This window comes from Passer domesticus, chromosome 7 (genome assembly GCF_036417665.1).
Source record: "Passer domesticus isolate bPasDom1 chromosome 7, bPasDom1.hap1, whole genome shotgun sequence".
Classification (NCBI taxonomy): domain Eukaryota; kingdom Metazoa; phylum Chordata; class Aves; order Passeriformes; family Passeridae; genus Passer; species Passer domesticus.
Genome location: NC_087480.1, coordinates 52,347,298 through 52,374,044, shown reverse-complemented (window position 1 = coordinate 52,374,044; position 26,747 = coordinate 52,347,298). Strand labels below are relative to the sequence as shown.

General features: G+C 47.8%; 1 protein-coding gene and 1 long non-coding RNA gene across 13 annotated transcripts in view; one reads left to right on the top strand and one right to left on the bottom strand.

Moving 5' to 3' along the window:
* Nucleotides 1-305: 305 nt before the first annotated feature.
* Nucleotides 306-26,747, bottom strand: part of ST3GAL3 (ST3 beta-galactoside alpha-2,3-sialyltransferase 3) — a 188,563-nt gene continuing 162,121 nt past the window's right edge. For 10 of the 12 annotated variants that reach the window (XM_064428649.1, XM_064428647.1, XM_064428648.1 and 7 more), the window contains 3 exons: nucleotides 25,939-26,085; nucleotides 15,818-15,964; nucleotides 306-4,502 (listed from right to left, as the gene is read on the bottom strand). In XM_064428649.1, the coding sequence (XP_064284719.1) occupies nucleotides 4,413-4,502; nucleotides 15,818-15,964; nucleotides 25,939-26,085 (384 nt within the window). In that variant the 3' untranslated portion in view covers nucleotides 306-4,412. Of the gene's footprint in view, nucleotides 4,503-15,817; nucleotides 15,965-20,627; nucleotides 20,776-25,938; nucleotides 26,086-26,747 lie in introns of those variants that run through there. The other 2 variants (XM_064428654.1, XM_064428657.1) reach the window with 2 other exon arrangements.
* LOC135305210 (uncharacterized) lies at nucleotides 15,938-18,387 on the top strand. The gene is made up of 3 exons (XR_010366468.1): nucleotides 15,938-16,002; nucleotides 17,623-17,677; nucleotides 17,989-18,387. It is a non-coding gene; the product is annotated as an uncharacterized LOC135305210 (long non-coding RNA).

Sequence of the window (26,747 nt, the reverse complement as noted above, 5' to 3'; positions counted from 1 at the left end):
GACAGCATTGTCACAGGCAGCTTGTCACAGGCAGGACAAGCTCTGATGCCTGTGCCTTCCAACATTAAATGAACCCAACCCACAATCCCCTCTCCCACCCCTCAAAGTCACCTGCAAGGAGGAGCACAGCCCTCTCTTGTCCCCAGCACCAGGCCAGTGGTGTTGGCCAGCTGCAACTCCTGGCAGCTGGATTACTGTTCCAGAGAAGTCCGCAGTGAAACCAGGCAGGGGACAGCCCAAGCAGGGGAATCCCTCTGCCTCCCATAAAAAAGGCCCAAGGCAGCAGAAGAAAGAGACCAGCCAAGCTTGTTTGATAGCTTTATTGCTTCTGTGATATGACTGAATTGATGTGACATAAGCCGGCTTGGAGGAGCCCGCAAGACTCTTACCCTCCCTGCCTAGAGGGAAAATAAAAAAAAAATGCAGAAACTAAAACTAATTTAAAAACTCATTGAGTTCTTGCATCTTGGCTTGGTACAGTACCGGCGAATGCACTGGCCTTTTTGAGACCCTGTGCAGGCTGTGCAAGGAGCCAGGGCCCAGAGGGGCCGGGCTGTGGCCCCAAAGGGGCTCCTGCACTGAAGGACACGTCTCTAATACTGCGAGTGACACACGCTCGGACCGAGAGCACACGCTGTGCTGGTGCCCGTGGAGCTCAGCATGGTGGCTGCTCCCTGCCAAACACTCTGGAAGCCCTTGCCCATGTCCAGTTCTGCCTGTACCAAACCCAGCTGAGCCCATTTGACACAGACAGCCCTGTCCTGACACCTTCCCCTGCTCCCAGCAGTGCTCACACTGAGGGGTAGCACAGCATGGCCAGGCAGGGCCTCTCCACTTCTCCCTCCAAGGAAGGAGACACTGGAAGCCCAGAGATGCTGGGATGAGGAACGCTGGGATGGATTCCACTGCTGCCTCATGCTACCTGGCCATGGTGCTTACCTTTGGCATGTGTGAGCTCAAGGCCACAGCATGGCCAGGTCTAACAGGGTGAGCTGGTGGTGGAATCCCAGTGCCAGTGTGGTGGGCACTGACACACATGCACAAGCAGCTCGTGGTGTGGTCAGCACAGCAGCAGCAGCTCTTCAGCACCTCCTGTCCTCCAGAGCAGCACATGCAGGCTGCCCTGCAGCTCACAGACCTGCTCTGTGCACTAGTTGGAGCAAAACCCACTGTGGTCACTGGGCCCTGATCTCCCTGTGCTTCCCTGGGCTGTCTCCAGGCAGGTTCCCTGCCACCCGAGTGGCCTTTCTGCACCACAGCGCATCAGAGGCACCAGGCAACCCCGCTCTATATTTAGGCTGTGGAGAATTCCCCTGGGCTCTCCCTTCCGATCTGACAAGGTGAGTCACTGCGAGGGAGAGGCCAAGACTCACATCCGTCCCACTGACCCTGCTCTGACCCGGTGCACTGTGCCGAGCTGCCAGGACTGCAGCCTCTCAAGGGCGGGAGGTGGCTGCAGGTGCACCTGGGGAGGCAGCCAAAACAACAGCAGCCAGGAGCAAAACCCAGTGCTGTGCACTGCTCCTGCAGCTGGAGCCCCATCACCTGGCCATGGGCTGCTCTGTGGTGTCAGTGAGCCAGAGGAGTCTTGGTCCCCAAAATGCTCTTTCCTTCTACATGCAGGTGCTGCTGACCCACCGCAGTCACTCTGGGCCATGCACTCATCTATTCAACTTGGGCACTTCTGCCTGGAAACTCCTGTCAAGGTGAAGGGAAGGACTAGGAATCATGTCCCTGGTCTGTAGGGTCAACTTCCCATCAGGACCTGTTCATGGCTGTGGTGGAGAGCAGGGATAACAGGGAAGGCTGAGCAGTGGCCATGCTGTGTCCTTGGACCTGGAGCTAGTGAGTTGGAGGATAAAAGTGACCTAGAGCTTTGAGTGTTCAGTAATGCAACTGAACAATCCTCTGTGGGGGCCCCAGCAGAGACACCAAAGGCTGTTCCCTCCTCCTTCCAGATGCAGCTGCCCACTCTGCCATCTCAGCTCACTGCAGCCCATGGATACAGCCCTAGGGCTCTTGCAGCTGCTGGTTAAAGCACCAAGACAGAGAGTGAGTGTCAACCCTTCCCCAGCCACAACCTCAGCCAGACCCAGACCAAGCATTCCCCCTGCCAGCATGGCTGGGACTCAACAGAAGATGGTCCCAAGTCCAGGCTGACACCCAGGAGCTGCAAAGGGCGGGCTGCCTGGTGAGAGCCATGGAAATTCAGTCCCATGGAGTCCTCAAGAAGGAAAAACAAAATGGGAGATAGTTAAAAGGAGTATCTGCCATAGCACATGCTCAAAAACCTGCTGTAAACCTGACAGAGCATCCTGAAAGGAGGCATGTCCCTGGGTGAATGGGGACTGCCTGGCTGGGAGGCCAGAGCAGAGGGGATGGGACATGGGAAGGGTAAAGGGATGGAGAGCCTCCCAGCATGCCTTCTGCAGCCCAGAAGCAGCAGGAACTTTGAGCTGCTCCCAGATGACAAGGGAAACAGCAGCCACAACAAGAAGGTGGGCAGGACTTGACCCTGAGCAAGCTCCTTGGCTACAGGCACAGCAGGCAGGAGAGGCTCCTGGGGAAGGCATCCCATACAGCTCTGTAAGCAGCACTCAGAGCCGTGTCCTGGGAGCTGCCTCTGCCTGCAGCCTGGTCTCAAACCATTCTGTACAGTTTGCTGGTCTGCCCCATGCCTGGGTCACTGCCTGCCCCTCCTGCACACCCCCTTGAGGGTCTCAGGTCCAAAGCCACAGTCCCTGCAAGTCAGCAGGTGCAGAGCTGGTCTAGGGGAGCCCTGCTCACCCTGCTCCGAGCAGTCCTTGCCCATGCCAGGGTCATGCTCCCTTCAGTCCAGAGCAAGGCAGACTGCAATCCTTGGGCTATGTCAGACACAGTGTCAGGACCATGAGCCCAACCCACACCCCTCTGGGATCCCCCTCCACAGACCCCAGCACCGGCTGGCTGTGTGCCAGTACCTTGACACCCAGGTACTGGGACAGTGCCTGTGGGTGCACTCCAGCCTGCCCCAGGCTAGGAGAGCACAGGAGCCACTTTCCACATGTAACTGCTCATTCCCTTGGCAACCTCCCTTCTGCCCACGCTCTTCAGGTGGAAGAGACCACCCTGCTGCCCTCGCACTTGGCCACGTTGATCAGTTTATTCCAGCTCCTCTGAAATACGTATACAAATCAAATGTGCAAATAGTGCATCTTGGGACCAAGAGGGCAAAGGAAGGACGTGCTCCTGAGAGCAGGAGGAGCAGCAGTGCTAGAGCAGCACAGGAGGAGCTTGGAAATGGAGTGAGCAGGGGCCGAGCAGAGGGTGAGAGTTCCCATCAGGTTCCATCATCATTGAGGTCACACGTCGCTTAAATAGGGAACATGATTGAGTCTGGAACGTAAAACAAACATCTTCAGCAGTCTTCTCTCAAACTGTAAAGCTTGAGATCTCTGCTCAAGATCTGACCTCCTTCCAAAGAATAAGTTACTCCCCTCCCACACAAAACCAAAGCGAGATGCTGTCCAGAAACAGTGACACAAGTCTGCACGGACTCTTCAGGGGCCCTGCACAGCAGGCACAAACCAAGAGGCCTGAAAGCCTTGAGCACAACGGGGCAGAGGCTCCTCTGCATCGTGACAGGCAGGAAGGTGGGGAGGGTCTGCTGTAGGCGGGGAAAGCCACCAGCTCCCTGCTCCACCTCGGGGTCAGGGCAGAGGCAGAGCAAATGGCTATGGAAAACACAGCCAAGTCACTGGCTGCTGTTGCTGCCTGTGTGGAGGATGTGAGGAAAAATGCAGAAAAACAAACCCATGCTCATCTCCATCCAGAAGCTCCAAGTGGAGAATGAGAGGAAGCCATTATTCTCCCTTCAAATCGTAGCAGCACCAATGACACCGAAGTTTTGGATGGATTTGTTTTCCTGGGGAAAGGTCAGAGGCTGGTGACAATGCAGATGGAGAATGAAGAGGCCAGGTTTTTCGCAGGGCTGTGCGCAAGCAGACTTTGCCTTGTACCTTGGTATTTCTAGTATGGTTCCAGCAGTCTTTTAAAAAATAATACTTTGTACATTCAGGCTTTGCTGCCTTGGGGCAGCATCACCTCCCATTTGGCACTAATCGTTTTATTCACAAACCTTTCTTCTCTCTCCTGAGTCTTTCCTGTCTAATTCAGGATGCAGAAGATCTGTCTGCGATGCAGAGTTCAAGAACTGTCCACTGAGCCCCTTGCCCACCTCCTGCCAGCTCTAGGCCTGGAGGTGGGAGATGTAACCCTCGTGCAGACTGGCAATGCAAGAGGGTCTTCCCAGAGCACCTGGGCATCTCTGTGTGTCTTCAGTGAGGTGGGATTCTTGCAGGGGCTGCCAGGGTCTGCTCCCAGAGCTGCAGCGTGTCTTCATCTCCTCCCTTGGATGCAGTGGCTGCAGCCACTCAAATCCCACTGGTCAGGTCAGTGATGACTCGGGCTTTCACCAGCTTTCTCAGAAATTCCTTCTCCCGCTGGATGTTGTGCGTCCAGGACTGGAAGAAAATGAGAGAGACAGGAGGTCAGCAACAACCCTGGCCAAGCATGCTCCTGTCCCTCATGCTTGGGGAGACTGTCAAGGACACAGATCCTGCTGTAGATCAGAAGAGCCCTTGCACTCCAAGGACCTCCTTCTGTGTAAAGCTGACACAGTCAGCAGGGTCAGACCTGTGTACCTAAGGTAGAAAGTTTCCCTGTGGGCTGGGGGAAGTTTTTTGCATGGTGAGATCTGGGCAGTCCAGGTCCCTTGGACAGACATGCCCGCCCAAACTACTGTATACAGGAGTCCAACAGCACAGTGACACTGTTACCTGAGTGCTGGAAAGGCTACACCACTACTGGGAACAGGACCATACATGGTCCTGTGTTAGTGCTCTTTGGGACTCTGGAAATGCATAAGGCCCTATCTCTAAACTGAAACAATGCTGCCCTGAAACAGTGCTTGGCTTCAGCTAATGTAAAAGCAGAAACTGACAAGTGCCTCTGGGTTACAACAAGGAATAAGGGTTACAAAGGCTTGTAAAAGGAAAAAAGCATCAGTTCCAGAAAGCAGCAGTGGGAATGATGGTGGCACAGAGTGAGCTGGGAGAGCAGGGCTGAGCATTGGAGCCAGAGTCAGGATCCCCCAGTGTGCTGGAAACAGTTCCACATGTGACATGTCAGCTGGGGTCCTTGGGCTTGGCCCCTGCCATGCAGCAGTGTCACTTCTGCCAGCACAGCCCCTTGCTAGGAAGGCTCAGCCCCGGCAGAGGCAGCCCAGTGTGTGGGTGAGCTCAGCCCACAGGCACAGAGGCCACGCTGGGACACCAAGGCTCAGTGCATTCACTTGCATCTGGCTGGGCTTGTTGTTGAAACCTGCCTGGAGCACCAGGAGCCTGAGAACTCACAGCACAATCTGAGCCCTCCTCCACGCCTTCCAGCCTCACCACACAGTCTGAAAAGCCAACTGGTTTCAGCCAGGACAACCGTTTGTGTTTGTGTTTTTTGTACAGATGAACTGGGGAGGCAGCCACTTGTAGGCAAACTCAAACCACCTAAAATGCCACCTCAGGCCATGTGCAAGTGCCTTATCTCATGGCAGGAGGAATCTGCTTTGTGAAAAGTACAAGCAGAGCAGGAATTTAAGTTGAGGAGGTAGATAACAAAATTTTGGGTGATACAATTGCAGTCTCTCAGATTACTGCTAGGTCTGGCTCCAGCACTCACTGCAAAGCTGCTGGCAAGATCTACCAACCTGTGGTTGTTCAGCACCCAGGCTGATCTATACCCCAGGCACTGCCACTAACTCCTTTTTACAAGCAGCAGTCACATGAAAGGCCATTCAGCCTCCCACCTGATCCATGGATCTTAGTGATGTCCACATCAGTACTCTCTGATGTTTTGTGGCTAATGTAAGCCCACAGAGGAAGAGGTTCCCTCGTGAGAACATGCTTTCATCCCTCCCAAAGAGCACTACCAGGGCACTCAGTGCAGTGCTGCTCCCCCATCGCCCGACAGCAGCACGGGCAGGAGGGATGAGGCATGTCTTCAACACCAGCTCCAGTTACTGATTACAGGAGAGGGACTCACTCATCCCACTGACAGACCAAGCTGATCAGATGAAGGAAACTGCATTCCAGCACTAGCAGCGGCAGTTGGGACAAGAGCCAGAGCACTTTTCTCAAAACTGACAGGAAAGCAGGCACCTCAGTCCCACTGCTCTGACAGGAAAAGGCAACAAAATACACCCTAAACCCCAGAAGGTTTCAGGGTGTATTCACCTCAAATAGCACCACGGGTATGCACTTTAAATAGCACACAATGCCAGCAGAAAACTCCAGCTCTTTTCGTGTCAATCTGCACCTCAAAGACAGTGATGGAGCAGTTTGGAACATTCACTGTCACCTCCACCTTCCTGTCCCTGCACATCACCACCACGGCTGTAACCTGGCAGACTGGCTCTGCCCTCTCTCTCCTCTGCTGCTCACATCCAATGCAGCTTCCACTTGTGGAATCAAGCAGGCTGCTTGCCTGAGCCCATGGTTGGAGCAATGAACTTTGAGAGTTACAACAGGAACATCCCAGGAGGCTCCAGACCCCTTCTTGTTCTCCAGGGACCAGGCTAGGATTTCCTGTGCTTTGGGTCTGTCTCTGAGTAGAGGACGTTTGCTTTTTCCAGTGGAGAGCTATGCAGAGGGAGCAGAGTTCCTCTGCCAGCACTGTTATGGCTGTTTATCCCAGGGAGGTGGCAGTGGCTCCGAGTGCTTGGTCACAGTTATTAGATGAAAATTTATCATCAGCTAAGCCACCTTTCAGGGTTATGCAAATGCAGCAGCCCCAAACCACCTATCCTTTTTATCTTGACAATTCCACAAAGAAGCACAAAACATCATCTGTCACTTCAAGGAAAGCCAAGTAGAATATTTCAAGCCTAAGCAAATGTTTCAGAGACAAACCCAGGAGGAAGGTAAGCTCCCCGTCTGTAATCAATTACAACTGGGGAATGCCTCAGCTTCAGACCACATTAGTCTTATCAAGCATGCTGCAATTTAAATACAGGAACACTAAATTAGAGAGAGTGAGTCAATGAGGAATGCATTCAAGAAAAACAGCAAGTTGTAGAGAAGGAGTTTTCTCAGTTCTGTTACATCCTCTGTATTTCTGCACATCAGCAGCACTTCTCCCCAAAAACCTGCACAGAAACGAGAGCAGAGCAAGAAGTACTACTTCACTGGCAACAGTCAGTTTCCAGTCTCCACCAGTGCTAATTTATCTTTGTCTTTAACCTTCACTGCCTTGTCTCTAGAACTGCTTAATTTTCATCATCAGACCGCCCCACTCTGCTTGAAACCACTTGGGATTCACATGTACTGAGACAAAAGGGATGGCTGGACACCCTCATCGTCTTGTCTTTAGGGGATTTACTCACAGCTCCTTTACGGCCATTTTTACATCAACTTTAAATTTCAAACAACTGTTTTTGCTCCTGCTAACTTTTAATACACTCACAGAGAGGAAAGTGTATCTCTTTTCAGTCTTCACTTTACCAAGTTAAACAAGCAACACCTTTCTTCTACCAAAACAAGCTGTTCATTTACACCATGAAAACTGGGAAATCTCACTGAATTATAGCAGCTCCCTCTGCCCCTATTTATTCCAGATTTACTTCTCATGAGCTAGGAAAAAAGGCTCACCAGTGCCTCATGCAGCGGCAATTCCCTCACTTAACAAGAAGTCCTTTCCTCTAGTTTTTCCAGAGCTGTATTTGTCTTTTTTTCCCCACAGTAACAGCCTGAATTATTCTGTGATTTATTTGTACCTATCTAAACACTTTCCTCCTCTGCCATTGCCAAATAATGCTATCCCAGATTAGAGTCAAAATGTCTGTTATTGCTCCAAATAGCATGACCTTCCATTCATAATCTTAGGTTTCATGCCACCCAATTCACTCCTGTTCTCAAGGTGCTCATGGCCTTCCTGGATGGTATTTTGATCCTCCCTTGTATTGACCACACCTGGTTTTGTCTCATCACAAATTCCACTTGCACACCATTGCCTTCTGTGCCAAAAATCATTAAAGCAAACACTAAACATGACCTCCTGCAGAGGAACTCCCAGCTGTCCATTCAGGGCTGCTTTTTGTGCTCTCTCTTAGAGAGACTATTCATGTACAGGTGTTGCACCAAAGCCTGGCTTCTGAAGCTTAACTAACAATAATATTTCACAAGGCACAGGATTGCACGCTTACCTGAACTTCTGACAGGCGGGACCGCTACACTTCCTCTGTCCCAAGAAAGATTTTCTTTTTAACCAAATAAAGATATTAAATTAGTTTTTGTAACCTGCCTTTGGTAAATCCATGCTGTGTTTGCTTTCAGGATTTAAATATTCTTTCATTTAAACTCTGCTCTGAAGTTCTGAATAGTACCTCTGAGGTTGGTTTCAGAGTTCTGAATTTGACAGGATTATTTTCCTTCACTTGCTCCCATACCTGGCTCTGTCCTGCCCCGACACCAAAAAAAAAAGAGGGAAAAAGAGGTATTATATCCACTGCAAGCTAATCCTATGGAACTTGATAGATTTATTGTGGACCTTTTCCTCTGGACTTGCAGCTTAATTGGCTCAAAGTAGAACAGAGATCTCTTGGGCTCTCACACCTACTGCATTAGCTTCAACAGCTTTTGCCTTTCAGTGCTGACCCAGTAATTTTTGTTTTCTGTGAACTTCTCACCATAAGCGACCCTTTCCCTCACATTCATCACATCATCCTGATATAGGCAATATATATATTCATGTGGTTCCTACATTAATCTTTCCACTTTCTTCACCTCCCAGGATGTCAGCCTTGATAATTCTTTGCTTGCTTCCTTATTAATTGTCAGCGACACTGTTCAGTATTTGCTAATTTTCCTTTGCAACATCTAATTGAACTTGACTTTTGCCAGTTTCTACTTTATCTCTGTCCCTTTCAGCCATCAGGAGTGAAGTCTTCTGATGCTCTTCCTCACTCCTCTATTACTTCTAACACCACTGTGAAGGAGTTCTTTATGAAGTTATATTTACAGCCTTTTTCTGCCAGTTTTCCCCTTGCTGCAAATATGAATCACAGATAATTATTGTACTGTCACAAACAAGACTTCAAGTCTACAATGAGTCCATGAACTCTTCAGTGAATGTGCTTTTAGTAGCCCATTCTCCAAGGCTGGACCTAAATCCAGAGAGGTCAGAGTCTGCATGCATGTCCCAATTCCACTGAGCACCCTGCCACTACTGCTGAGTCTGTATACACCCCTGCTTATCAAGCTCCCTCTTTTTGGGAGCAAAATTTGAGTTATAACATCCCTTCTATTGACTTTCCATTTAATTTAACCATGAAGGCACTTGATCAAAGGCTATTTCCTGAAATGTCCCACTGCAAGGTCTTCACACATGCTAAAAACAGCAGTGAAAGGCCCACAGTTGTTCTTGTGCCTTCCCAGCTGGTGAGAAGAGCTGTGCCAGCCACTGTGTCTGGGAATACCTGACACAGGTATTCTTCTGCTTTTGACAATCCTACTCTACATCCATGACAATGCCATTTCTGGGGGCACCCAGCACCCCACAGACATCTGTGTTCAGTGCTGGGGTCTGCAGCTGGGCTCTAACCTACCTCTGTAGATCTTTTACTGCCTTCTCTTACAGAGAACTTGTCCAAACCCCAGTTCTGTTTCTGTCCATTCCACAGCCATACCTTCTTTGCTGTTCTTAATGCACAGTGATATCCTGAGTGTCACAGTACTTCTGTCCTTCTGAACAAGGCAATACCTGTCCTCTGATCAGGGCTGCTATTCCAACAATCTTTTCCAGATTTCTGTTATATAGATGCTCAGTCCTTACGCACAGGAACAGCATGTGAGGCCTTTGCTCAGCCCAACGCTGTCAAACAGGTGGCTTTTAAACAAAGACAAAAATGTATAAACTTCATCAGTCATCACTGCCGGCCCCAAGAAAAAGCACTGCCCTTTCAGAGGTGCCCCTGCCCCAGCCCCTAACCTCCCCCTCAAAAGCTGACCTCCATTTCAGTCTGCACCACTCCTTGTACTGCAATCACAATTCATCAGCCAGGCTCCAATAGCCATGTTTTCAGTCTATAAATCACCACGCCAGACATCTGCCCGGCTTTCAAAGGAGTTTTGTTCTTCTTGTTGGCTACCACAAACTTTAAGGTACTTGGAAGCCTGAAGCAGCCCTACCACCCCCTCCCAAGCAACTTGTGTTGATTTAAAATGCAAAAGGCGGCTTCACAGAGAGAGCCCAGATGATGATAAAGCACTATTGTTTGTGCCTTTATGGTTCAAGACTCCAAACTCGATGTTTGCGGATTATTCTGAGAGGTAGCTGCTGTCGGGGAGAGACAGAGACAAAGCTGTGTGTCACTGCATGCTGCAGGCCACCTCCCCTGGCCCTTGTGACAGCCCTTACACAGGCTGAATGAGAAGTGTTACAAGATGGTGTCCTCAGCATCCCACAAAGACCTGCTGGGGAAGGGGCCAGTGATCAGAAAGAAGCCATCAAAGGCTGCCACACCACCTCCCCCTCAGGTCAGGCAATGAGTCACTGAGGTGCTGGGCACAGCTGTATCAAAGGGGTTGACACCTCCAACAGCTGTGCTGGTGCTTGACCTGCTTCCCCAGTAAAAAGGAGACCTGCCAGCAGCTCCACTGTGGGACACAAGCACTGCAGGCAGGCTCTGCACGAGCAAGGGTGGCTTTTAACCATGCATTGCCCTTTCTGTCACTCCTAAGTGTGTGAGGCAGTCTGCAGCCAGCTGCTGAGAAGACAGCCCAGGATGCTCCCTGTAACACCTGAGGTAACTCCTTGCTCACATTCTTGCTCCTGCAAGAAATGCCCGGGGATAGAAGCTCACCTCTGGATCATGAGGCTTGGGAAGACTGTGCTGGGGCAGAGCACATGGAGGAGGGATGCTGGGAGCCTGTCTTGTGCTTCGTTCCCATGATTTAGCACAGCCCCCTGCTCTCTCAGTTTCATAAACTCCTTATGGATCTGTTTTTACTATTCTAAACAGTCACTTTCCCATCCTTAAATAATTTCTATTTCACTCTATTTTAAAATTACTCCTTTTCCTCACCACCATTTCCACGTTTCCTTCGCTATGTTCCCAGTGGGTCTGACACTTCTACATTAATAGAAGACAGTGACCTGTGATAAAAATACATTTTTATGGAGTGCTTGGACAGGAAGCACTACAGGACCTGAGCAAGACATAAAAATACAATAAAGTATATGAAAATCCAGCTCCAATAGATTAATTGCCATGAAAACAGAAACAAGTGAGCAGACACCTTGGCAAAGACTCAATTTTTTGTACAGCATTCACGGAAGCAGGCAAGGGACAAAAGCTTTTGCAAAGTTATTTGGAATAGGAACAGAGATGACACACTTGGCCATTCTGCATTTCGCAAGTTAAAACAAAGAGATGAGATAGGAGCTGAAAAATCACATGTGAGGGTTTATACAACAGCACTGGGTCTGTTGGGCAGTGGAGTCCCAGTAACAGATCAGAGAACAAAGTTTGTCTTGACACCACCCAGGAGTCTCCTGCTGAAGTGCAGGCCAGGACTCTGCACCCCAGCCATGGATGAGCAGTTGAGAGACAGAAGAATTGGCCTTGAGGCACAGTTTCAAATGCATTGATCTTCCAGCTCACACCTGGAACTGAAAGCACCTCCCCAGTGTGCTTCCAGCTCACCAGAGCACACTGAGGAACAGAAAAGGGTCTCCTCACCAGCTCTGCCTGGACATGCCCTGGCCAGAGTATGAGGTACCACTGAGCTACCCAGGAGAGAGGGCAAAGAAGCTATCCAGTACTAAATTAGAGAAATTAACTCTGACAAGCATTCCCAAGCACAGGAAAATCCATACATGTTTGCAGCCATACTACTGAGCAGAGTCCCAAGACCATACACTTCTCCTTGACCATTAACAGTGATCAAGCTCCAGTGCATCTCCCTCCTTGCAGAGCCTTTTCTTCTGGGGCAGGAAACGCCTGCCCAGCCCTCAGGAGTTGAGATCCTAGAAGACTCAGTGCAGGCAGCTGGCTTCTGTGGTAGCAAGAGCAGCACAATCTTGGACCTTGAGAGCTTTTACTCCTCTGGGGAATGCACTGGCTGAGCTAAATTATGGACTGGGTATGCCTGATTCTCCTTTTGGAAATTCAGCTGCCAGTGCCACAGAGCAACAGGAAAAATCAGATTCATTTCCACAGAGATTTTATCACCTCAGTCTTGGCATGGGAGAGGCATCTCCACCCAGCCGTGAGCAAGTGAGTGCATTTTGCTGGCTTTTTTTATATAATCAGAACAAATTCCTTGGAGATGACTCACAGGGTTTCAAGGGTGTCCAGAGAGATGTCAAGCAGCCTCAAGTGTAAATCAGTGACACACCTTGCTGAGAGGACTCCTGCTCAGCAGCAAGCCCATTTGCCCTGCAGATACCAGGCAAGAGAAGGGGCTAGAGGGATATTACCCAACAGGCCCACAAAATCCACATGTGTGGCATCTCCAGGCCCAGGACACTGCTGGTGTTTACATTTCCTCTGTAAAGACAGTGATGTTTTCAGGGTGGAGCTGGAGTGCTTCCCTGCAGCTGCTCTCTAGGCTTAAACACTGAAGATTTTCAGACATTCAGGCTGGAGGAGCTTGGCAGTCACTGAGGGGATTTGAACCTCAGAAATAGAGGTTCTGCCCCACCAAAGCACGGTCAGACTGCAGGGGCTCTTGCCTGGGATGTTCATGGTGGTGGAACAGCTGTATCCCATTGCAGTTGCTTCAGTGCTGTGATGGTGCTGTGTTAAGCAAACCTGTTCCATTCCCCTGCCCAGGAATGAACACTCCAGCCTCCAGGGGTCTGCAGGCCAGAGGACAAAGATGATACTTGCATAATTTCAAGGTATAGCCTGCTTCAGTGGCTCCTTTAGAGGCTGAAATGTAGAGGAGGACCAGGAAGAACTAGGCCTGGACACAATCCCAGAGGTTCAAAATAACACTGAGAAAAATCCTGCGGATGCTCTTGGACCTTTGGGTGTCAGAGCAGATGGAACAGACAAATCCTTGGTGGAACTTGGCTCTAGGTCAGTCTTATTTCACTAATACCAAGGGCAAGGCTTGGCACAAGGTGCCAGTGCAGGCCAGCCTCCCCATTTGCAAACTGCATGCAGGTCTTCCACCAAGCAGGTGCTTCCAGTCTGGAGTGGGGCAAATCTCTATTCCTGCATTCTTTGAAGGCAACTGCAGAAGACATAACCCAGCTATTATACCCTTCACCTTTCAACTTCACCCTCAGATGACTAACAATTACCAGCTACCATTAATATTAAATAGGAGAGAAAGAAATGTGATCCTCTCTTTGCTCTTCACATTCCACAATATCACAAACAATTTGTCATATTGGGAGGGGCAGAGGCAAAAGGAGCTTTAATTATTGATACTTGGGAACAGATGGCTTTTCTTATACCAGGGCAGTGAAATGTAAGAGGAGCCCGTGGGTGAGGATGTGAGGATTGGATGGACAGACACATATCAGGTAACCAGCCTTCAAGTGGAACAGGAACCTTCCTCCTAGAACCAGCTCCACAGGGCTGCAGAGCTCCCAACAACAGCCCCAGCTGCAGAAACAAATCCACTGACATCTGAATTACTGAGGCTTCACCAGAACCTTTCAACGCTCCCTCACCTCTGCACAGGACATGATGACTGATGGCTTCCAGACAGCAGAGGCCTGGCAAATCAGGCACCAGCTGCTCTCTCTAGGAGACTTCACTGGTTGCATCTCACACGTTCATCCTCATCTAACTGTCCTGTGACATGCAACGTCTGTTCCTGAGGCCACATACAATGTGCAAGAGTGACCTCCTCCAGCCCTCCAGTGGCCTTGGATCCCATTTGGGGTGCTGGCCTCCAAAATCAGAGATCCAACTGATGTGGACCTGCAACTTCAACCACAGCCTCTGTTATCCAATTCTTTGCCAAATTTTCCCATTGATTAGTCTAAGGAGGAAGAAAAATAAGACTTCATTCTTGTTAGCTCCAGTGGTGTCCTTGAGGACAGAGACACCTACCAGGCTGTAAAACAAGCCTGGCCAGGACACCTGCTGTGGGTGTCCCCATGTCACAAGCTGACCATGGGACTGACATCCTTATGGGACAGGAGGAACAACTGGGCAAGAGTGATTCTCCACCAAAGGCAGCTGATTCACCAGACTGAAAACAGTGGCACCAAAAGCTTTTCCTGAAACTGTCCTGAGGAGTCTCTGTACTCACTGCTGGATTCAGGCATCTGTAGCCATTTTCCCTCTGGCCTAGCCATCTCTTTGCTGGAAGACTAAGGGACCAGCTGTACTGCCTCAGACCTGGGCCTGGGGAGCCCAGGGTCCTGTCTCTGGCAAGTTATAAGCAGAGGGTGATACCTCCTCTACTACTGCAAAAGTTATTTTCCTTACCTATTTTCCATTCAGGGATTTCATAAGCCAGACATCACCTCAATTCAATTTACTTCTTTGGACATACCCCTTAAATCCTTAAATAGGCAGTAATTTTCCCAGCAAGGACTAATTAAATCCATGGTTGCTCCATTGAGCTCTTGCCACCTCCACAGGCCCAGAAGGTACCTCAGCATCACAAGGTCAAATACCTTGGTGTATTGAGGACCTCCTCCCAGCCTTTTCCTAAACTCTGTTCCCTTAGCCTCTGCTGAGAGCTTCATGCTTCAAAGTCTCATTACTCTGATAATTAGACACACTCTTCTCATTTCTCAAGCTGACTAATCATTGATTTATAATTCCTCTCAGTCTGCCTAGGGTCATGCAGCCTGCAGCCTGTGAGAGTACTAAGACACGTACAGTCTTGTGATTTGGAAAAACACAACTTCCCAGCTTACCCCCGGTCTGAATCAGTTGTGAAGTCCTTGAGGTGAGCAAATGCCAGGTGCCAGGAGAGAGCTACTGTCCATGAACAATACAACTTTTCACAGTGTGGAGTAGGATAGAGCAAGTTTCCCTACCCAGTGAAGAGAGAGAAGCAATCTTAGGAAGACCTGGGTCACATCTGTGCTGGGAAAGAAGGAGCTCTCCCATAAAAGCAGCAAACTTTCCCACTATAGAAGCTTTGACCTGGGTCCAATTTTGCTCTAGTTTGGTACAGGAAATGGACAGACCTGAAGTTATCTATACTGCTGCATTATACCAATATGAGAGCTTTTGTTCCTCCAAAAATGCCATTTGTCTCACTGTGATAGCAGCAGAAAATGTGTTTAATGTGGACCTGTCTTTACAGGGCAGTCTCCACAGAGCCCAGTGGTGCTCACACCAGCGAGGTGCTGCTGAACAGTCAGTGAGAGCCCAGGTACACAGGCTGATCTCACCTCCCCCATGCTTCCAGGGCCTGAGGAGGGGATCAACTCATAAAAGAAGCCTACGGATTAGAGAGCAATCCAATGGATCAAAAAGCAGGAGAGGGTGCATCTTTTCAACCCCAGAGCAAAAGTGCTCCCTTTCACACTCCTTGAGTTAACATTTATGTGAATCCTTTCCCTGCCACTCAAAGAAGAAATTACATTACATACACATTCCAGAGAACTTTTCCCAGCAGTAATAACCATTTTTAACATACACTGAGCTTGGGAGAATGTCTAGAATTTTACAAGCAAATGCATGAGCGGAGCTGTGTTTTGATCCACACAGGACAGCTGTAAGCTGACATCACAATCCCAGTCAGGCTCTGGAGTCCAGGTAGCTGCTGGGCTTGGGAGGAGGATGTGCTTGGCAGGAGCTCCCTACCTCTTTGATGGCAGACATCTTGATGTTCTCATAGTAGTGCAGCGGTGCATTGGGTGAGCTCATGTCATAGCCAAAGCCAGCTACGGCCACCTCATCACAGTTGTGCAGCGCCATGGTTATTGCTACGCTTCCCAAGGTGGGGATGTTCTGAGAGGAGAGAAAGCAGGGATGGAAGTCATTAGCAGGTTGGCATTTTTATAATCAAAAATTTCCTCTTATTGTGTCTGCTCACGGGGGCACTGCTGCTAGTAAGCAGAAAATCAGGAACGTGGCCATATTCAACTTGCCAGCTTGCAGGGTTGATAGCCTCCCAACTTGTAAAGAAATTCATGCAAATGGTCAGACTCCCCTTCCACAGCTTTGCTGTCCTGAGAACAGGGCAGCAGACGAGCTGGAGGATGAATCACTGTGGATACATTAGCTTTCTGAAATTAAAACAGATGTAGACAGTGCATTACAATGTTAATGCACAATACTGGCTTCCAGCTAGGCTAAGGAAAAATACTTATCCCAAACAGATCACCATATAGGAGCAAAACTGAGGAACAGCACAAACACCTTAATTCACTGATGGCAAATGCAGTTTAAGGTTGTTAAACACCTCTGGGAGAAGGAGAGGATATCAGACAGTGTGTTCCAAGACCCCTTCCTTTTCTCAGGAGCACCTTGACAGTGAAGGGGCACTCTGGCCTGTGCCATTCCCTCCAAACCACACACTGGGAAAACAAGGACCAGTGGGAAGCCAGTCAGAGATGGATCCAGGGCACACCACAACTGTCCTTTCCCATCTGCTGACCTGCACTTTGCACTGATGTCCAGACTTAGTCCTTCCCATTTCACTGGGCTCCGGCCCTGTGACAGCAGTGCTGCACAGCTAGAACTCCTCCTGTGTGTTCTGCTGGGACAGCAGAGGGTTTCCAGTGTAAAATCCTAGCTCATTGACTTTTCTAGCTCTCCTTTAGCCAGATAAATCCAGAGGCAACTTTGCCCCAGGGGTTAGGGATAGGCTGAGAAATCCACCCACATCTTCACTGGTAGAGTATCCAACACTGGCCGTATTGGAAATATCACAACTTCAGAGGACATGCTCAGACAGTCACCAAGGGTGACAGCTCTTGGCTGAGACGTAGAAACCAACTGCACTCTTATATTTTTCATGTACCATGGTTTACCCTGAACTGGTGAGCAATGCTACTGCATGTTCAAAAAGGTTGGGAACAATGTTTTGAATTTCTGCTTCTCATTCAAAGGAACAGGTTTTTTGTCAGTACATGACCTTGCTCACTTCTGATTGCCTGACCAGTCTGAAGGAAAATGTTTTCCAAGCAAAGAATACCACCCATATCCCATCTGAGATGTGCAGAGCTGGGAGCACAACTCGTGTGCTATGTAGAGCTCCACTACAGTGCACTGGAATTATTCTAATCTGAAAACAACAGGCAAAAACTGCTTATGGCTAAATCAATGAGACATTAGGTTCAAACATTTGCAGCACAACAGTAATACAGCACAGCTGAAATGACAAGATCTTCCTACATCCTTCCAGTTCTAGATGTTGGGAAAAGCAGCAGAGTAATTTTGTTCTCACCGCTTAAATTCAATTGATACTCACAAAAACAATACTGGTTTTATTCTAGTTACTTCAGTTAACTGTTAATTCACTGGTAGCCAAAAAATATCAAGTAGGGGTTTCAAAAAAATGGAAAAAGTTTATTAGGCAAGGATAAGAACACTGCCCCAAATTTCAAAATATCCAGGAACATCCTGCCTTTCCAGACATGACAGTTTTAATTCTGATTTCTCAGCTTTATGTTTTGCATAGAAGATGACATTTGTATGTCGCTGGGATTGCATCAGCTGGTAAGCGGACGTGCCACAAAACCCTTTCCCGCAGCAGAGCTGTAGTTACAGTGTCCAAAACACAGTGAGTAAATGGTTACATCCTTGAGGCTGTGTCGTCACTGGGAGCAGCACGGTGTTACCACCACCCACACTTGCACCGGGCCCATTCCCACGGTACCGCTCAAGGGATGCACGGGGTCTTTGCCTGGAGGGAATTTCACTGGCCAATTTAACATTTAAGAACTAACTTTCTAATGTGAGTCTTGCAAACCACAGAGAATTAATCACATTACCCAACCTTACGGGAGGACTGCCAAACTTTCTTTCAGGCATACTCTGTTCAGAGAATAACAGTAGACAGAAATTGAAAGTGAACTTTCGTTTGGTCGCCAAATATCTGTCTGACTTTTCTATTTCTACAAGACATCCAATGATATTTATGGAAAAATACGAGGTAATTTTCTCCTCTGCTTCTGTTCTTAGTAGTTCCTGACATGCCACTATCTTAGTACCACCTGCTCTGCTCTCAAAAATGATTAAAATACCAGAGACTACCTACCTTCCCAGCCTCTAGTCATAGATGTATCTGATTTGGCCTCTATAACTATCAGAAATTCACAGGATGTCCTTAGCAAATCGTTTTGCATTACCCTAAAAATCACATCTGGAAACTGATGATCTGATGACAGTTTCTTAATTATGCCTAATTGATGTTAGCACCCTCCAACACTGTGGTAGCTATAGCTTAATATGTGTCCCCCTAGAAGGCAGAATTCTGCAGCCTTCAGTGGTGAGATGCAGCCTCAATTCCACTGCTGCAGTCAGAATCCTGTGGGCTAGAGAGGTGCCTCTTGAAAATATTGTCAAAATTATCACTTCTGCTATTCACTGAGGGCAGAAACTATTAGGGCAGTACAGGGGTGCTTGCAAAACCCACCCATAGTAAATGGTGTGGATAACTGCATCTGCCAAGAGAAGAACATGGTGCAAAGTGTGTGTGCACCCACACGTGCCCAGATCACATAGACATAACTGGCCACTTGCTCCAAAGTGCTTATCTTCTTTAAAAAAGGAGCAATCATCAGAGGGATTAAACAGTAACTGAGGAATTAGACAGTCTTGAAGAAAATGGAGCTGTCTTGAACAAAACTATGAGAAAGTACAATTGTTGATTATCTAAGTGTCATTACTTTAATCTTGATTCGGTTTAAGCTACAGAAACTGAGCCCTCTTCTCCTGTAGCAGCCTGCTGAGATTCTGCTACTCCTGCCACCTGTTGAAAATGAAGCACTGCCTCATGTCCAGCTTGTGGCATGGGAAAGACAACACCATATAGGATCTAGGCACATTTCTCAGGCTGTGCTGCAGAGAATGCAGCAGAGCAGCACTCTCAGGTCCAAGGGAAAGGACTCTCCCCTCCTTTCCTTTTAGCAAAGAAGTGGCAAATAAGAGGAGACACATTATTAGAGAGGCAGTCAGTATAACTACTCCCTGGCTGCATCTACAGAGCTTCCAAGCTCTCCTGACTGTACACATAAATTCATTAGCTGCTAACCTCTCATCTGGACCTAATGGACCATATACAACCTACAGGGCAAGCTGGGGGACAAGTGACTCCAAAAGAAGTTAAGCATCATGGACATGGCTGTGCCAAATCTGGCCTGCAATGCCCTGCACAATGTGTCAGTGCTACCTCACCACACACACCCTTGTGCCGTGCCCCAAAGACATACCAAAGCAACCACCACACCTCCTGCATTGAGTTTGCATTGAGTTATGAAAAACAACTGAGCAGGCCTCTTGTTATTAGAGGCTTCTGCTAAGACGGAACCCCCCAAATTCTACCATCTTGCCTTAGTAAGATAATAATCTAGTGTTAGACCAGTTCAAAGCCTGTCTTCCTGCTCATGGCCCTCTGTGTGCTTGGGTGTTCCTGTATTACTAAGCAGTGCTGCTTTCAACCAAATGGTTGAAGAGCTAGAGCCCCACAGCAGCCAGTGCTGGGGCAGGAGCCTCTTGGGATGCCTCCCAGCCACACAGAGACTGCCCAGTGCAGGTTAGCCTGGAAAGGTCCAACACAACCACTGCTGCAGATGAGCCTCTGACCTGTACTGGTGCCCAGCAAGCAGTGTGAGCTGGGAATGGCAAAGTCCAGAAATCATTGTCAGCCTTCTCCCCTTGTTAATTCTCTGCCACAGGCACTGAGCTTGGCCTTGCAAGCTGTGTGTCAATGGCTCCTGTCCAGGCTGGGGCCCATGGAGGTACCAGGCTTAGCCTCCCCTCTCCAGTAAACAACTACAAGGGCAACCTCACCGGATAACGTGTCCAGAACTGAAAGTCCACATTTTCAAGCCTGGCCTGCTTGTCTAAGACCAAACATATGGAAAATGTAATATCCAACATAATGCTCCCCAGAGATCAGCCCTTTTCTTGGTCCCATTTGAGAAAGCACAGCAGAATGACAGAAGAGCCAGGGATGACACTAAAAAGCCATGTGACAACAGAAGCAGAAAACACAGCAGTGGTGAGTGGCACATCACCACAGCAGTGCTGGGCAAAGCCTGCCTGAGCCTCTGGAGCATGGCTCCTTCCAGGGGTTCCTGTCCTCCATGGACATGCATGGTGGATCTTGGTGAGAGAAGTGTAAAGGCAGGAGAGGCAAAGATTTCTGGTCTTGTGCTGTGTCAGGAACCACAGCAAGCTCTGTGCAGTGCAAACACAGCCAGTTTGCTCCACAGGTCAGGGGACCAGAAATGCCTTTAGCAGTACAGACATAGCACAGGCTCTCCTCACTGCTCCTACACTGTTTTCTGCTGCAAGCAGGATGACAAAAGGCTTCACCTCAAGACATGGATGTTTGATCTTCCATTCTGCCCCCTGAAGAGGCTTTAAAGACTGACTTCTACTCACATAAGGAAAGAAGTCAGTCAGCAGAAATGAACACTGGAACTCCTCTGGACTCTGTTGAGGCTGACCATTACCTCGTGGGCTTGTGCTGAAGATCCAGTGCTGGTGACTGAACCAGGGCTGGAACTGCTCTTTGCTTGGTGCATGTGAAAAGCTCTTGCTGCTTTTCATTCCATGCCCGGGTCATTCCTGTGTCACTGCCTGCTGGACTGGAAGGAAATGACTGCTGTAAATCTGTTTTTAGAAATATTTGACTCCCTTAATATGTTAAATGAATTCCAGTTATTTATGGGATTTTACTTAGTTCAGGGCAAGACTTATTGGATTGTTCAGACTATTCCAATTGTTACCTTTTCCAATAAAAGCATAAGTGTTACTGAAGAATAAACTCCCTACAAACAATAATGCACCTGGATATTCAAATTGGTTTGACTACTATATTAAATAATCTGAGGAAAAAATCCAAAAATTTGTTTACTTGGGAAAAATTCTTACCTTAGTTTTATCCATTACAGACCTGATCACCTAATAGCAAAGAAGTTTTCAAAACAAAAGAAATCCAGAACAAAACTATAATAGTCATCTCAACATACATGACCTATCACTTTTGTTTCTTTATGTTTGCATCGGAGCAAACCCAAACCTACCCTTTGTTTCCTTTAGCTGAAAAGGTGGAAATATGGCATAGAAAGCAATTCAGTATCATTCATGGTGGGCAGGCAAGTGCCTGGCATTCTGTGGAGTGGTCCCCTCACAGGAGCTTACAGTGCACACTGCTGCTCCTAGAGCCACCTCCATCCACACACAGAAACAGCTGCACTAGTGGGCTTCAAAAAACACAGCAGAACACCTCAGTGCCCTCCTTCAGCTTCCCTGGCTATCCCTGGCTGTGAGTGGGACAGAGCCTGCAGGACTGGCTGCCTGCAGCTGAGCAAAGGGAAGGGCCAGCAGCTGGTAGCTGGGGACAGGAGAGCCCAGCAGACTCCCTGCTGCCACTTCCCTGCTGACTTCCTCAACACCCAAGCTCAGTTCAAGTATTTTGGACCACATCTAACCTGATGCACAAGCTCTGATTCTCCATTTGCCATAGAGCAGATTCCTGTGCAGTGCAGGGAATATTTCTAAAGCACCTAAGGACTTAACAGAAGGGAACCAAAGGCATGACTTGACTACACTCTACCTGCTCTGTGATAAGCACATACACACTTACCCCATGCCAAATGGGAGTTCATGGTCTACTCTTCACTGAGAAGCAAGCTCCCTTCGGGTCCTTGGCATCTCTCATGCCAAGGAAGAAGAGGCTGGTATACATTTACCTGCTCCCCAGCACCAGTTTGTCTGAGCATCCCTTCCCCAGCAGCTCATGGACTGGTCCCACTGCAGTGGCAATGGGTGGAACAGCCCAGCCCACAAAGCAGATGTGCTGCCTCGCAAACCCAAAGCTTTACAGTGACACTAAGTCTCTACATTTAACTGACTGCACTGCAGTGGCCCATACCTGTCCCTCTACCTGCCTCAGAAGATGCCATCAGAGTGCAAAAAAGGGAGAGCCACGTAACTGGAAAGGATTAAGTGGAATACTGTTCTGCTCCTGCCATCCCCACCTCTCTTCTACTCCACAAAGACCCAACAGGTTCCAAGACACAGCCTTCACAAAGTCACAGTCCAGTAGGAACAGCTCAGGAGATAAAGTTTGCTGACACCTGGGCAACTCATGAGCAAAAAGGTCATGATGATGAGACAAGGGAGCTGAAAATTGCCTAAGGAGCAAAAGATCCCTGCTGGCACCTCCAGAAAGGATGCCTGCCCACAGGAAAAACCATCTAAGAGCTATCTGTGGCCAGGACATGCTAACACTCCAGCATCAGAGGTTAATCTCTGAGATGTCAGCACTCTGCAGAGGTGCTAATCCATGGCTGAGTGCCTGAATCAGCCTGGTAACACCTCCTGCACATGGCTCCTCCTTCACCTGCTTAGTGCTGAGGCTGGCTGAAGTCCAAAGAAGGATGCTTTATTTTTTTAGTTTATAGATTCAACTATTTCTAGTACCCGAACAAACAAAAGGCTTCCAGAGTTGGGTTAAATCATAAACAGATCCATGGATGCACAGCACCAGCACAGAGAGAGAGAAACAAGCATTGCAGACTGCACTGGAGTCCTCAGACTTCCAATAATTTATGTCACCTGAAGTGTTCCCCTTTCTGCCTCACACCAGGCTCAGGGCTCCCAGAGGAGCCAGAAGGACACTGCTCCCATGGCTCTGAGGGCTCCTGACTGGACAGGACAATTCACTACACAGCCACAGGCACCACAGCAGTGATTGCCATCCCCAGGGGTGTCTGTGCACCCAGCAGTGACACCTCTGAGCTGATGCTCTTGCTTGACCCCCAGTAAACTGCCTGCAATTTAAGGGGTGCTACTGCAAGCTTGAACCACCAGCTGCAATACCAGTGATGTCTGGTTTCAAGCCCCAAAGATCTGTATAAACAGAATTTCCACCTGAACAAAAATCACATTTGGCTAGTGAGAAAGCCAACCCTGCATCCACACATTAACAGAATTCTCTAATCAGAGAGAGGATCTTTACTAGATTTTTTTTTTTTTTGGGTGCTAAACCATCTTCAGGCATTAACAATTATTTTCCCTCAGATATTGCTAGGAGCCCAAAGTTTGCTCTTTATGATCAGCTTATCCCAAGAAAGAGAAGTCCACATACAGTATGGAACAGCTCTCCTACTCTTAATACTTCAGTAGGACTGAAGAAAACTTCTAAAAAGCTTTACCAGTCCCAGAGAGAAGTCACTATTCATTGTGGGTGTGAGTTTTGCTCCTTGCTGAGGCTTTTGGCTACCACTGCCATGAGTGCAATCAAAATGCACATCTGAATTGTACCCCATCACTATACTCCAGGATCATCTGGCCCAAATTATATTATCAAAGCAGAGGATGTTACTACATTCACTCTTTATTGAATCCTGGGAAAAACACTTTGAGATCAGCCCCAAACTATTTTACTAGCTCTGCTCAACCTTGCTGGAAAAGCCCCCAAATTACAAAGTTAATTGGCAGCACATTGTTACCATATGTGGTGTGCAAGACAAGCACTGAAGTTTATTTAGGTATCAGAACCAAAGGAGAGTGGAATATTACTGCTCTTTATGAGGATTTTGTGTTGGCCTTGATTAGGAAGGCATCCCCAGCCTTGATCCTCCAGTGTGCAGCCTGTCCAGCACAGCACAGCACTCTGTAGCACGGGGCACTCACCTGCCTCCAGCCCCATCTCCCAGGAGAAACTCTGGGTACATTGCCTGCTGTGCTTTTGCCTACTAGTCCTTAGCATTTCCTTTTCCATGTTCATGTGCTTCTCTCTTGAGTAAAGTTTTCCAGGTTATCTCTCATTGACAAAGCACAACCCAAACCCAACCAGCTGTGCAGCTGCTGGGTCACACAGATGTGGAACAATCCTCCTGCCCCACTTGTCTGCCTTGATCACCCACAAATCCTCAGTGAGAGCTGAATCCTCGGTCTACAGGCTTTGATTTCCACTCCTCCCATTTAAAATCTGAGCAAAACATGTAGCAAATTTGTATCACCAGGGCCTTACTCAGACTCTTCTCTCTTTACCCTGACAGCAATAGCTCCTTTTGGAGCCTTTGCATTTACAAAGCTCCAAACTTTGCAGTGGTGCAGCAGAATTCACTAAAGTGTGAAGCTCTAGCAGTTCTATGACAGCAGTCCATAGCTGATGTTTGCAGTAAAATTGTAGCCACAGGCCAGAAACTCTCTCTCTCTGTTTTTAAACTCTGGCAGAACCCCTGTATCAGTGTCCTTGCACAGACTGCCCAGGCTATACTGACATCTCAGCCCCACACAGGCACCTGCAGAGCTCCTGTTGTCCCATCTGGAGGAATAAACTACAATTCACACAGTCTACTAGGGGTCAGAGGCAAACACTGCTTGCCTTAAAGAACCATAAAGTATTTTTAAATGCTCAAATAGACTTTCGTGAAGTGAAACATCAGGTTTCAATTAAGATGCCTTCATTTCCCAATCTGATGTGTGTTAAACAACCTATCAAAACCTCATAAACTTCAGTTCACAGCATTCTCATTTCCGGATTCTCTCTTCTCCTTTCAGTTTAAGTAATAACTTGTGTATTAAAATAACGTGTTTAAAAATAAAAACAAATTGGAGAAAATTAAAGTATGATGATTTTTGTCCATTATTGGGACAGCACTCCTGATTTTCTGGAAGACACATCAAGACCATATTGTTCTAAGGGTAAGTTCTGGAGAATGCAGAGAGATGAAGTAAGGTAATTCCTAGCTGACCAGAATATTTGCAATAAGATACCTTCAGTGCACAGAACAAAAATCCAGAGTTCCCAGAATCCCATGACAGCTTCTGTACACAGCAGTGCATTTTTCAAAAGGCCCATTCCACGTGGCTGAATCTGTCTGCACATCTTGCATTTTGCATTTCAAGAAGGAAACATCTTATCTTGAGGCATCCACCCATCTGACTTGCACAAAACAAAGTCTCTAATATTCTACAAGTCTTCATGATACAATTAGAGCGCGGGAAATGAGGCACTATTCTGTCTAGCCCAAATCCCTGCTGTGACATAGCAAATCTCCTGCACCGATAGCAATGGAAGCACAATGCCAGGGGCAGACCAAGCAGACCTTGTCCAGCAAAAGTGCTCCTCTCTGGGTTTGTCAGCTGTGCTAACGTGTCCAAAAATGTCACGTGTGGTCTCTATCAACAACTATATCACATGTGTGCATGAGCAGTTTACCCACCCAAGTAATACTTACTCTAATGGTTGATATATTACGTAGAGCAAATATAAATAGGTTCTGAGGACAGTGTTGCAATGTGAGATAATCCAGAAAACCCAAGTCACCACCTACTCCAACACTAAGACTCCAAAAAGCTGCACTGGGGGTGAGAGGTAGGAGAATGAACATTAAGGAATTTTGTTAATAAATATGAGCTAAAACTGTGGTTTGCATTGTTTTCTTTTGTGAGCTTTTACATATAAAACTTGTTGGGATAAGACCAGAATTTCTTACCAAAGGCCTCATAAAGCAAACCTTTACCCTCTTCTACTATCGGCCTGGGATGCAGTTTCACAGTGGCTTTCAAGGCACTGCTAAATTGTTGATGATTCCCCCAAAACCCTTGGATCAGGAAAGTTCTTGCCTGGGTCTGAAGGAGTCTGAGAGCTGTCACTGTAACAGAGCCAAAATCCCTCCCCTTCAATGTCCAGCAGTGGAGGCCCAAAGGAAAAATAAGAACAGTGTAAGCCTCCTGTGCTGCTTGGTCTCACATCCTTCTCTGAGGTTTTGCTCCCTTTGCTTTATACCTACCCCTCTGCCCATCAGGCCGTTGTTGAAAGGCAGTCCAATGAAGCTGAAAGCTGCCTCCTGGATGAAGTAGGGATTCAGGATACGTATCTCATGAGGCTCCCTTGGGACACGGGTCGCCACTGACTTCCAAAAGCCATCAGAGGCACTCTGGGAACAGAAACAAAAAGGAAAAAGAAAGATAAAACAACAAACAGAAATATATACAAAATATAGCAGATTTCTATTATTTTATTTAAAAAATATATTATAATGCACTAGTGCAGCAGTTCCCATTGTCTCTGCTCATTGCCACAGGGCAGTAGTATGACACTGTAGGGGACCTGTGTCTCTTGGAGAAGTGGCAGCATGGACTGATGCAGTTGAGCCAATATGGACAGTAACTGTGAGGGAGACTCACAGGACAGGTCTTCAGCATGAATTACCCCCTTTCTCTTTCCTGGTGCCATCTTTTCATCTAATTGGCACTTTAGCTGGTTTGATCCATGGATTAAGCATTCCAACACATCCTGTGATCATTCCCACCTGCCTCCAAGGAGATACACCATTGGATAGCAAATGCTTTTAAGAATATTCAGAGCTAAAAATGACTGTACAGCCCTACTTGCAGTGTGAGCTACATGCTTCCCACTTTATCCTAGATTTGTCCTCCCCTGTTAGGTTTTATGTGAATTAAGCTGTAAGCTTATAGAGGTATCATCTTGTCTTGTGCACAGTCATGAATGTTCACAGTACAAGGGAAGACACAACAAAGTATGTCTATTATTTTTACTAGAATTTAAATTCTAGTTTTCACTCTGCAAACATGGAAG